We start from the raw sequence: 13,254 nt of genomic DNA on the forward strand, positions 1-13,254 counted from the left end.
TTTTTTTTTTTTTTTTTTTTTTGGTTTTTTGAGGCAGGGTTTCACTGTGACTTTTGAGCCTGTCCTGGAACTAGCTCTGTAGACCAGGCTGGTCTCGAACTCACAGAGATCCGCCTGCCTCTGCCTCCCGAGTGCTGGGATTAAAGGCGTGCGCCACCATCGCCCAGCTGATATATTTTTTTTTGTCATATTTTCTAAAACACTTTTTTTAGTGTTTGTCCTTATCTCTTCATTTGCTTATGGGTTTCCTTTTGGGGTTTGTTGTTGTTTGGTTGCTTTTTTTGAGATGATCTTCTGTAGCCTAAGCTGGCAGATAGATGACCTTGAACTCTTGAACCTTCTGCCTTTACCTCAAATGCTGAGGTTGCAACAACCCTAACCCTGATACCACACATGACTGCTGTCCATTTTTAGTAAAGGAAATGAGGACCTTTTTTGTCTTCTGTTTATAGAAGGTATTTTCAAGACGAGTATTTTTGTGTTGTAGTGGAGCTCCAGCTTCGTGGTGCCAAAAGCACTGGATTCACTGGCGGTGCTTATTTTCTGCATTCCGTGTGGAAGCTCAGCTTCGGGAACTGATCAGGAAACTTAAACAGGTGATGGCTGTAGTTTGTATGTTTTGTTTCCTTGACTAGCATTTTAAGCCTGTCGATGGCATACTGAACTTTCCATGACGTACATTTCTAGTCGGCCACCTTCCGTCTGCATGTTGCTTTGTACAGCCATCTTTCTGACCCAGTGAATCCTAGTAGCAGTAAAGAAATACATCTGAAGAAATGAAAATATTTTTAAATAGTTGTACTGAAGAATAGTTGATGCATAGTAAGCTTTACGTGTGAGGCTGGTGAGGTGACTCAGCAGGTAGGGGTGCAAGCCACCAAATCTAACGACCCAAGTCTGATCTCAGGAACTCCCAAAAGTTGTTCTCTGACCTCCACACATAATTATGTTTCAGCATGAGCATGTCCACCTGTCCACTCACCAAGCAAATGTAAATACATTTAAAACACTTAACAAAAATGCCCAGTTTGCGAAGTTTTGACGTCTACACATACCTGTTAAGGCATTACTAAAATCTGGATAACAGGTCTGGGCTGGGCTTGGTGGTGCATACCTTTAATTCCAACACCTTCCAGGCAGAAGCAGGTGGATGGATCTCTGTTAATTGAGGACAGCCTAGTTTATGTTTCCAGGTTAGCCAAGGCTTAATAGAATCTGTCTAAAAAGAAAAGAAGAAAGAAGAATCGTGCAGGAAAGACTGTACACATACTGCTCTTGCACATGAGTTCCCAGTACCACATCAGGTGATTCATAACTGCCTGTAACTCCAGCTCCCAGGAATCCGTTGCCTCTGACCTCTCTACTGTACTCACCTGCACATATTCATGAAGGCATACACATTTACATAATTTAAGTATTTTAAAAATAATATATATACCTCTCAATGTTTCATGATATTTTATGTGCAGGTTTTGTTTTGTTTTTTGTGTATATGTGTCTGACATATGTAACAATGGCTTGCCTGGAACTCCATATATATCTTAGGACCACCCCAAAGTCAGAGATCTGCTGCCTCTGCCTCCGAAGTGCTGGTATTAAAGGTAATCCCCTTCTAGATACTCTATCCAAAACCAGGCCTTAGAAGGTTTTGTTTTGTTTTATAGCATCATTCTTAGCTCTGAGATTCTAAGCATTCTTGTTTTTCTGGGAGGTTAATTACTTGGGCAGATACTTATTTTCTGCAGATCTCCAATGTTGTTTCTGAATAGCTCTCCTGAATTTACTCTTTCCTCCAAATTCCAGCCACTTTGGTCTTTTCAGTCTCTTGGCTTTGTTTCCTTCTGGATTCCATTTGGATTTTTCCCTTTTTTTTGAGACTGGTTTTCTTTGTATAACCCAGCTGTCCTGGAACTTGCTTTGTAGACCAGGCTGGCCTGAACTCACAGAAATCCACCTACCTCTGCCCCCCTCACCCCGCAGTGCTGGAATTAAAGGCATGCATCACCACAACCTGGTTTTGGATTTTCTTTCTTATGCCATAGTCAGAATTTTTATTGGTATGAATTTCCTGTCTCTTGGGTCTTTGTCTCCTTTTGTTGCCTGATACATAGTATTCTGTCAATTATTTTATACTGTGTGTCTTTTGACTATTTTGGGTACAAGGCTAAATCTAATCCTTCTTACAATATATTACCCAGAAGCTTTTAGGAATGTGAACTTTAAAAAAAATTAGATCATATTGTCCTGTGATCTTTTTCACTGAATACATATTCTTTCTACAGCAAAGTGATTTCCCAAGAGAGACTTTTGAAGGGCCTAAACATGAAGTACTACGAAGATGTCTTTGTGCAGGCTACTTCAAAAATGTTGCTCGAAGGTGAGCATTATGCTTGAGAAAACTCATAAACACTACTGTATCTAATTGCAGTGGTAAAATATTTAAAGATTGAAGATTTGCTATAGGTTCTGTGGTGATGATAACAATTATAAGAAATCTTTTCATAATTGTCATCTGTGCACAGGGAAGTACTGTGATTCAAAGTGGGGTACTGGAGTCAAGGCAGGATAGGAAAAGAGTGCATACTAGGCAGATGTGTCAGCATCTAAAGCAAATGACAAGGGTTTTTGTAGTTTTGTGGCCCCAGGTAGAATGTAAGAGCCAAACAAGACAATGGCATCCCTGGCAAAGCTTAGATATATGGACTATCAGGACTCAATTAAGATGGGTTAAAATAAGGGTATCTTTGTAAGGAAAGTAGGAACACTGGTAATGGATCACATAAGTAAATATTGTAAGGATAATGGCGAAAGGAATTAGATATTCTCAGAGTTGGCAGGGATAGTGGCTTATGTCTGGTTTCCTGGCACTATCATCTGAGAGAGCCTGGGAACAGTGATACCACTATGAAAGTCGGGATGAGCAAATGTTCCAGCATGAAGGATGTGAAAAATAAAGGTGGTGCTGATTCTTAATTGAGTCGTTTTGCTTTAAAAGATATTATTAGGACAGTGGTGATATGTCAGTGGGGTCTTAGGATTTGATGATAATAATGCATCAGTGTTAATTTTCTGGTTTGGAGGCTTAACTAGGAAGGAAAATGGCAAGCATTTGGTAATAATGCACCGGTGAGGTATTGGATTGGCAATTTACTGCTCAGTATTTCTAGTAAAAAAATTATTTTGTCCTTTATGTAGTAATTTTCTGTAAATTTAGTTTATTTCAAAATGAGATTCAGGGTCACAGAGAGACCCTGTCTTAAAAAATAAAGTTGACCTCTGGTCTCCCTATTTATATGCATGGGCACATGCACACACATACAAAATTATTGAAGAAAATGTTGAGATGAGCTAACATTCTGAAGTTACTTTCACATAAACATATAATTGTAGGGCTGGTAAAATGGCTCAGTGGATAAAGATGCTTGCCTTGCAAACCTGATGAGATCAGTTTGAACCCTGGAACTGAAATAAGGGTAGAAGGTGAATTGACTCCAAAGTTGTCCTTTGGCCTCCACATATGACAAAGCATGCATGCACCCCTGCCCACATGCATCAATATGTATTTTTAAAGGTATAAGGTATAAACCCACTAGTTAAATCTCTTCTGTAATAACAGCTTCCTTTCTTTAGAATTGTGATGAAAAAAGGTTCTTACTGTATAGATACTCATTAGGAGAATATATAATTTGAGCTTGGGCAAGTGTTTATATGGCTCCTTTAAACTAGCTCTTGTGACAATATTGTTTGTTACTTAAATGGTTCTTCTTCCCCAGGTAAACTTCTGCTTGATTTAGTAGTAAAATATTATATAACAGTTAACTTATTGCTTTGCTATTTTATCCTTTGTTTTTCCTATGTATAGATCTGTTGGCAGAACGTTTTGCACAATGGATGGGCGTGGAAGTCCAGTTCATATTCACCCTTCCTCAGCAGTAAGTACTTTTTTCCTTTTTTGAAATAGGATCTCTGTGTAGCTCAGGCTCGATTCAAGCTTCTTTTGCCTTTACCTCCCAAGTAGTGAGATTAAAGGTTTACATCACCTTGCCTTGCAACAATTGCCTTTGTGGGTTTTTTATTTTTAATTTTTATTTTTTTGTTCTGTTTTCTCTTGTAGTACCGGGGACCTTGCACATGTAAGGCAGGAATTTTACATCCCCTGCCCTTAAAGTGCCTTTTTTTTTTTTAATTACATTTTTGGGGAGTGTGGAGAGGCACACACATTAATGCCAGAAAATAACTTGCAGGAGTCAGTTTTCTCCTTCCACCACGGGGAATCAACTCTGCCAGTTGAGCCATCTTGCCAGCCCTAATTCATCTTATTTTCAATAAAAGGTGGGCTTTTATAAAAGTGTAGTACTAACATACCAGTGTCTTCTAGTTTTCATTTCAGATTTTTACATCTCTTTTATGTAGAGCTTAAAGGTATTGGTTGGCATATGACTTTTGTTTTTTGTTTGTTTGGGGTTTTTTTGTTTGCTTTTCGAGGCAGGGTTTTTCTGTAGCTTTGGAGCCTGTCCTGGAACTAGCTCTTGTAGACCAGGCTGGCCTTGAACTCAGAGATCTGCCTGCCTCTACCTCCCAAGTGCTGTGATTAAAGGCTTGCACCACCACTGCCCAGCTATGACTTCTGTTTTATAGGAAGAAAATAAACATTCAGATTTCAGGATATTATCTTCTTTTTATTTTGGAGCCAGAGTCTCTCTTTATAGTCCTGGCTTTCCTTATTTTCTTGCTCTAATGTAGAATAGGGCTGATTACTAATAGTTATCCTTAAATGAAATTTTTGTATTCATTTAAGCCTTATATTTATTTATAGCTTCATGAACAGGAAACCAAACTTGAATGGATTATTTTCCACGAAGTATTAGTTACCACCAAAGTCTATGCAAGAATTGTATGTCCAATCCGTTATGAATGGGTGAGAGACTTACTACCCAAGTTACACGAACTTAATGCACATGATTTAAGCAGTGTGGCTAGACGTGAAATGAGAGAAGATGCAAGAAGAAAATGGACAAATAAGGAAAATGTGAAGCAGCTAAAGGGTGAGTGAATTGTTTGTTCTACTATTTTTCTGAGATGGGGTTTACTTTGTAGACCAGAGTAGCCTCAAAGTTGTGGTAACCCTGTGATCTCAGCATCCTGAATCCTGGGATTATTGGTGTTCTCTTAACTTTGAAACTGTCATCTCCCAGTGTTTTTGTTTTGTTTTGGACAGTGTTCTTCTGTCAAGGAATTGTCCTGGCTGTCCAGGAATTTGCTCTGTAGATCAGGCTGGTCTTGAACTCAAGAGTTCTGCTTGCCTCTGTCTCCTGTGTACTGGGATTAAAGGTGTACACCACCACTGCCTGGCTCATTTTTTTAAGTTTTATTTTTCCCAGTTTTACTTACTGTTTTTATTTTATCAAATATTGTGACTTATTACCTCCAAATTTCTATTTTTCTAACAAGTTTTCTGAGCAGTTAGGACTATAGATGGAAGATATAAACAGTTGTGGTGATGAACTGTAGTATAAAACACAATTATCTCACATACATTAAAAGCTTTTTGACACAACTTTTTGAGGCAGAATGATGAATTGTATTATATTCAACATCCCTGGGAAATAGATGGTAGAACATGTTGCTCAAGAAGTCACAGAAAGGTTTCTTGTTGAAATAGAACTTCACCATGTAACTCTGGCTGACTGGACAATTGCTAAGTAGACCTAGCTGGCCTAAGTTCACAGAGATCTATCTACTGCTGACTCCCAGGTGCTGGTATCTCCAAGTACATGAACACCATTCCTGGCTCATCCAAAGGTTTTTAAATATGGTGATCACTAGATGTTTTATTGCAGTATTATAATACTGTCCTATGTGCTTGAACTAGGGTTAGTTTTTCTGACTGGTTGGCCTTCATGAATCTTTTTGTTATTGTTGTTTATTACATTTATTTATTTGTGTGTGTTTTCTATATAAGTTTGGGCAGAGGACAACTTGTGAGAGTTAGCCTTCTCCCGTCACATGGATCCTGGTGATTAAATTTAGGTTGACAGAGTTAGAAGGAAGCACCTTTACCTGCTGGCCCATGTACTTTTTGTTATTGTAGTGGTAGTCCTAGAGTCTTGTTAGTGTGAAGTATACATTGTACCACTGAGCTCAGCATCCTCACCTGTGTGCTCTTTCAGCCAGACTTTAATCAAGACAACATTTAATTACCTTGATGATCTTTTCTCTTTAAAAAACATATTTGTAGCAGGGTGGTGATGGCGCACACCTTTAATCTCAGCACTCTGGAGGCAGAGGCAGGTGGATCTTTGAGTTCGAGGCCAGCCTGGTCTACAAGAGCTAGTTCCAGGACAGGCTACAAAGCCACAGAGAAACCCTGTCTTGAAAAAAAAAAATTTGTATGTTTATGATGTGCAAGTATTCATATGTGAATATGTGTGTGCATGCGGACAGAGGTCAGAGGGCAGCTTCAGTTATTGGTGATTATAGGGTCTTTGTTTGCTACAGTGTACTCTAGGCTAGCTGGCTTTGGTGCTCCTTGGTATCTGCCTGTCTCCACCTCTGATTTTGCTATACAAGTGCATGCTACCAAACCATCTTCCTAACCCATTTTTCTTAATGTTGAAAATCAGGATATCTTTGCACTTTTTTCAGATGGAATATCAAAAGAAGCTCTAAAGAAAATGCAAAGAAGAAATGATGACAAATCTATCTCAGATGCACGGGCTCGTTTCCTTGAGAGAAAGCAGCAGAGAACCCAGGACCACAGTGACACATTGAAGGAAACAGGCTAAGCAGTGGACCATCCAATTCAGGAAGTAGGAAAGCAGCCAGGAAATGTGTTTCTGTTTTGCCAGTTATTTCAGACAGTATAGCAAGAGGAAGTGGTCAGCAGCTGTTCCTCGCTTGTGAGCTAAAAGAAAATCAGAATTTATAAATCACATCTCATCAATACCAACAAATGACATTTTGAAAGAAAAGATTGGGTTGCATAATCACAGGCAATGGTAATGAAACCAATGAAAGATGATACAATAATTTCCTCACTTCTGTTTTGCTGGCCTTAACTGGTATCAAATGCTGTCACAGATATTTTCAAAGAACACTGAATTGTATTTAATCAGCGTGTATTCCATTTGCATTGAAGCATTAAAGATTATTTTCCTTAAATCTCTTCAAGGCCTTCTTATTGCTATTAGAGTAGTGTTGTATCAGGTATGTGACCATTTCCTTCAGAAGGCTAAACTTACATAAGAGGTTTTTACTCAGCAATACTTAGAAATCTAACCATTTAATTGCTCCAGAGCTTTATAGATATTTAAAGACTCAATTAGTAAATAAATTGCCTATGGAAGGATTTTTTCTTAAATTAATCCTACTCCTTAAATTGATTTTTCTGGGATTATACAAATTCCTTTTTATATAAAAGTATATTGTTTAAAACAGTAGCTATAGCCATTAACCAAAGGACAGATGTATATATACACACACGCGTGCACGCACACATATAACACACAAATTCTTTTACCTGTTCCTACATACTTGTGTCAGCCCTGTATGTAGATGTGACAGTGCTTTCAAGCAGCCCCTCCACCAGGCCTACTCCTGACTACAACTGTTTGGATTGGACCATTTAAACACCTGTTATACTAATCTGGGATTTTCAAAGCAGTCAACACTTCAGTGTTTAAAATTCGAACCTTAAGGCTAATATTACACTCAGGCCACACTCAGCACTTGCCTATTCTTGTTTACTGCCTTGTATTGTAGTTATGTGTGTATATGTCTGTCTTCCTCATTAGATTATACGCTCCTGGTGGGCAGGGTCTATGTCTTTCACCTTTGTATCTTTCATGGCACCTAGCATAGTGTTTTGCATATAGTAGTCGCTCAGTATTTGTTAAATAAAGCTATTAGTGTCACTAAAACTCAATAGACAGTATGTGGATTTATTTATTTATTTCTGTATAGCCCTAGTTGGCCTGACATTGCTATATAGACCAGGCTGGTCTCAAACTCAGAGTTATCCTCCTGCTTCTGCTCAAGTGATACACACATACCTCTCTCTCTCTCTCTCTCTCTCTCTCTCTCTCTCTCTCTCTCTTTCTCTCTCTCTCTCTCACACACACACACATACACGCACGTGCGCCACTATACCTGGCAGAGTTTTGTATATTTTTGTGTGTGTAAAAATTAGGTCAAATTTATTTTATTAAGTAATTATATCCTTTGGTATCTAAAAAGTTTTAAGTTCAGTGGTTAAGTACTTGAAGCCTTTCTGAAAAATTGGTGATAGCCCAAATCTTGCTTTTCAATGATGGTAAGTAGTAATAATTTCTTTGAATGTTTGGAGCATTATTAATTTATTCTTTTAAATCATTTAGTCGTTCCAGTTTTTCTTTTCAGGTACATAATAAGTACATTATCCTTAGATACAGGGATATGGGTGGATTCTTGGAATGCAAGCTATTTTATAATCTTTTTAGATTTATTTTTATCTTATATGTATGGATGTCAATTTTTCTGTACATATAACTATGTACCATGTATGCTTGGTGCCCCTGGAGGCCAGAAGAGTGCATTAGTAACTGGAGTTATAGATGATTGTGAGCTTCCATGTGGCTAATGATCAAACCAGGGTTGTCTGGAAGAGCAGCCCATGCTTTTACTTTCTGAGCCATCTCTCTAGTTCCTGAAAGCTTTTTTTAAAAAAAAAAAAAAAAAAAATTATTTATTTGTTTATATCCTGCCTGTAGGCCAGAAGAGGGCACCCTATCTCATTATAGATGGTTGTGAGCCACCATGTGGTTGCTGGGAATTGAACTTAGGACATCTGGAAGAGCAGTCAGTTCTCTTAACCACTGAGGCATCTCTCCAGTTCCGCCCCCCCCCCCAAAACTTTTTTAAAATAATAAAAAATAACCTACAAAATTCGTTTCATAGTCCACGTCCACGTTCTAATTTCATCACTTGTTCTAAATAATCTCTCTCTTTTTTTTTTTTCCAGCTGAATGAAAGTAGACATGGAGGAACTCCCAGGAGAGGAATTTTAAGGGAGAAATATGTCTAATCTTTTTTCATTGTTATTTGTTCATTTTGAGATAGGGTTTCTCTCTATGGCAGCGGTTGTCCTGGAACTTTCTCTGTAGACCAGGTTGGCCTTGAACTCATATCTGTTTGCCTCTGTTGGAGGAGGCCTGCTTGTTTGTTTCCCAGCTGCTCAAACTCCCAAAATAATCACACAGAAGCTGTATTACTTAAATCACTGCTTGGTCCATTAGCTCTAGCTTCTTATTGGTTAACTCTTACATATTAATTTAACCCATCTCCATTAATCTGTGTATCACTACATGGCAGTGGCTTACAGGCAAAATTTCGGCATGTCTATCTCTCGCAGAGGCTCCATGGCTTCTTCCTGATTTCACCTTTTTCCTCCCAGCATTCAGTTTAGTGTACCCCCCCCCCACTTACCTAAGTTTTGTCCTGCTCTGCTATAGGCTCAAAGCAGTTTCTTTATTCCCCAATGGTATTCACAGCATACAGAGGGGAATCGCACACATGCCTCTGATTCTCAGTGCAGGGATTAAAGGTGTGTGCCACACCTCTCAACTATTAATAATCTTTTAGATTTTTTCCAGTTTGAGATTCAGCAAAGGATCATGTGCTATATTTAGTCTGCTCTTCTTCCTCCCCTCATTTCAATGTGAAAAAAAAATCTGCAGTCTTTAATTTTACAGAATTTTTTAAAAACAACAACAAAAACAACCCTGAGTTGTTATTTTATATGGTAGCATTGGTTTGGATTTCTCTCTTCCTAAGGCTGTGTATGTGCATGCACACCACCCCATGAGGAACCAGGGGTTGACATCAGTGTTAAGGTCTATCACTTTCACCTTACTGTTTGAGGGCTTACCAACTAGTTAGGGTGGCTGGCCAGCAAGCCCCAGGAATCATTCTGTCTCCACCTACCAGTGCAGGGACTGAGCTGCTACAGCAGTATTTAACAAGTGTGCTAGGATCTGAACTCAGGTACTCATGCTTGTACAAATCTACCCTGCTCCACCGTAACACAGATTTTACTTGAATGCTTCTTAAGCTATCAGAATCTCTTCTAGGGTGTCACAGCTGAAAGTATATAGTATTTGCCCTTATTAGTGATGCTAATCTTTTTATATGGTCTTTACGCAAAATTTCTTCAACTTCTTTTAAAATTCCAAGTAGAGCTGGAGCAATGAATGGCTCAGAGGTTAAGAGCACTGGCTGCTCTTGCAGAGGTCCTGAGTTCAATTCCCAGCAACCACATAGTGACTCACAGCCTCTATAATGAGATCTGATGTCCTCTTCTGGCATACAGTCATACATGAAGGCAGAATGTTGTATATGTAATGAATAAATAAATCTTTAGAAAAAATTCCAAAGTACTTCGGGGCTGGAAAGACAGCTCTTTGGGTAATGGCACTTGACCTAGTGGAGAGAGTATGATTCCCTGAAGCCATGTAAAGAGTGGAATGAGATAACTAGTACTAAGAAGTTGTTCTCTGACCTCAATATATGTGCCGTGGCACACAGCCCACACAAACATCATTCCTACACATACATAGAAATAAATATTTTCAATTTAAAAAGTAGTTTTAAGGCAAGATACTTTAGGATTATTAAAATATCACATTACAGACACAAAGATCTATGTCAGGTGGTAATTCTTGCTTGAATCAGCTTCAAGGATTTTTTTTTTGAAATTTTTTTTGTTTGTTATGAATCACTGTCTCATGTACAGCCTAGACTGGCCTAAACTGATTCTTCTGCTTTCATTTCCTAAATTCTGGGATTACAGACATATGCCATCAGTGTTGGGGACTGAACTCAGGGCCTCATAAACACAATCACTTTATCCTCTGACATCTCTGGCTCCAGGGAATTTTTTATAGTGTGTGTTTGTATATATTGATATTATTGGTATATACTGGTATCTTGGTATACATTGGGGTGTGTGTGTGTGTGTGTGTATTGGTATTCCTTTAAAAAACTTGCAGTAAACATATGAGTTCTAGGTACAACATGGACTAACACAATTAGAAAGCTCAAGGGCTACACACATCTGCATTCATACACTCACAATTTAAAAAAAAAATTCCATCTGGAGAGATGTCTTAGTGGTTAAGAGTACTTATTGTTTTTGTAGAGGACCAGCACAGCTCTTAGCACCCACATTAGTAGATCACAATAAGCTGTAACTCCAGCTCCTGGGGATCCAGTGTCCTTTCTTGGCCTCCATATGCACTCATATGCACAAACCCAAGCAGAGAGGCATATCTCTACTAATAATTAAGACTGAAGGCTGGGTGTGGTGACACCTGTCTCTGGGGAGGCAGAGGCAGACAGACAGAACTATGTTTGAGGATGGCTTGGTCTTCATAATTGTTCCAGGTCCTGCGGGTTTGCACAGTGAGATCCTGTCCCTCCAAAAATCAAAAACCTTGGGGTATTTCAGAAGGATGACTAACTAACAGCATTACTTGGTATATAGAATATATATGTAAGAAAGTAATGATATATAAAGACTGAAATCACAGATCATGGAAACAGGTGGATTGGGAATTATGGAACAAAATTCTAACATTTGTTGGACGAGAATGACATTACATCTTTGAGATGATTGTGATGAGAATTTCCATTAAAACTATTAAGGGAATGCTTGACCTAGTTAAGGCATGAAGGTGAATAGAGGCTGGGGGTAAAAGTAGAGGGGTTTGCTCTTGCAAGAACAGGAATTTGCCTCAAATTACTACACAAAGGAAACATGTTACAGTAGAAAAAGTACATGATCAGTCATCTCATTAAAAATAAGAATGAACTTTTAAAATGTTCTTTTGCAAGATTTCCAATCTGTCTTTTTTTTTCTTAGTAGGGCAAGTGAGATAATACCAGAAATAAATGAATTTATGTCTTTTTCATTGTGTGCTCGTGTTTGTGTATGGCCATGTGTATGCCATGGGGTGCATATGGAGATCAGAAGGACTACAGTGGGATTTGGTTCTCTCCTTCCAGTATGTGGTTATCAGAACTGGGACTCGGGTCATCAGCCTGGGGAGCAGGCACCAGCACCCACTAAGCCATCTCATTGGCCCTAATAAATTTAAATTGCAATCTTCAGTCTCCCAAAGATGTTCAAAATAATCCTTATTACTGTTCAATGCTCCTTTAAACTTAAAATACAAATTAATACAAAATTTCCTTTGTGAGTTTGTTAAAGATTGCTCAAAATAATGTGTTCAGATAAAATCCACCTGTGTTCCCTAATGTAAGGTTACTTGATTCGTTTAAAACATGAAATGGAATTGGTTAATCCAAACTATACCCGAGCATCAGATTGGTGTTTTGTTTGTGGGAAACACTTGCATATATACTCAGTTTTGTGGTACTGAGGATTGAACTCTGAGACTTGTGCATACTAGGCAAACCCTCTACACCCACTAACAGACATCCTCTAGTCCCTGGAAATGTAAATGCTTGTTCTGTTAAGTCCAGGTGTGGCTACTGGCATGCTAACATGGTCGTCAGGTTAATGGGGTAAAATAGTCAATAAATAGCGGGTGGAGAAAGTAAATGAGTTTTAAGCTAGGTTGTCTAGGAATAGTAGGGTTTAGCTGAAACAAAAAAAAAAGTTATCTTGTTGTTTTTACTCTTGGCTTTTGTGGAGCTTGCCACCCAGCTCCCCAAGAAATCACACCAGGCTTATTCCTTCTTATAGCGCCCTGCCTTAGCTTGGATTATTTCTAGCCAGCTTTTCTTAAATTATCCTATCTTTTTGCCTTTGGGCTTTTATATTTCTCTATTTCTGTATACCTTTCTTCTTATTCTGTGGCTTGCTGTGTAGCTGGGTGGCTGGCCCCTGAAATCCTCTCCTTCCTCTCTCATACCTTGAGCTTTCTTTTTCTCCTATTTATTCTCTCTGCTGTCAGCCCCGCCTATCCTTTCTCCTGCCTGTCTATTGGCTGTTCAGCTTTTTAGTAGACTAATCAGGTGTTTTATACAGGCAAAGTAACAAAACAAATGCAACATAAAAGAAAGAACACAGTTTTGTATGATTATACAAATGTTCCACAGTATAAGCAAATGCAATACATCTTTAACTAATATTCTACATAATTAACCAGAGTTAAAACAATGGAAAAGATTTTAATGTACTACTGAGAAGGGGCTTTAAAAAGGTTTTACAGTTTTCAGTCTTCATCCAGTAGGTCAAGTAATAGTTTAAGTGCC

At 38.5% G+C, this 13,254-nt stretch overlaps 1 protein-coding gene across 1 annotated transcript in view; it reads left to right on the forward strand.

The window, feature by feature from the left end:
• Dhx40 (DEAH-box helicase 40) overlaps nt 1-7,924 on the forward strand; it is a 39,507-nt gene extending 31,583 nt beyond the window's left edge. Inside the window, exons 13-17 of the mRNA XM_050119573.1 lie at nt 488-596; nt 2,283-2,377; nt 3,863-3,932; nt 4,817-5,045; nt 6,646-7,924. Coding sequence (XP_049975530.1) covers nt 488-596; nt 2,283-2,377; nt 3,863-3,932; nt 4,817-5,045; nt 6,646-6,785 — 643 coding nt within the window. The 3' untranslated portion in view covers nt 6,786-7,924. The remainder of the gene's footprint in view (nt 1-487; nt 597-2,282; nt 2,378-3,862; nt 3,933-4,816; nt 5,046-6,645) is intronic.
• Nucleotides 7,925-13,254: the final 5,330 nt, after the last annotated feature.

This window comes from Alexandromys fortis, unplaced genomic scaffold (genome assembly GCF_014885135.2).
Source record: "Alexandromys fortis isolate MF-2015 unplaced genomic scaffold, M_Fortis_MF-2015_v1.1 scaffold_173, whole genome shotgun sequence".
Taxonomy (NCBI): domain Eukaryota; kingdom Metazoa; phylum Chordata; class Mammalia; order Rodentia; family Cricetidae; genus Alexandromys; species Alexandromys fortis.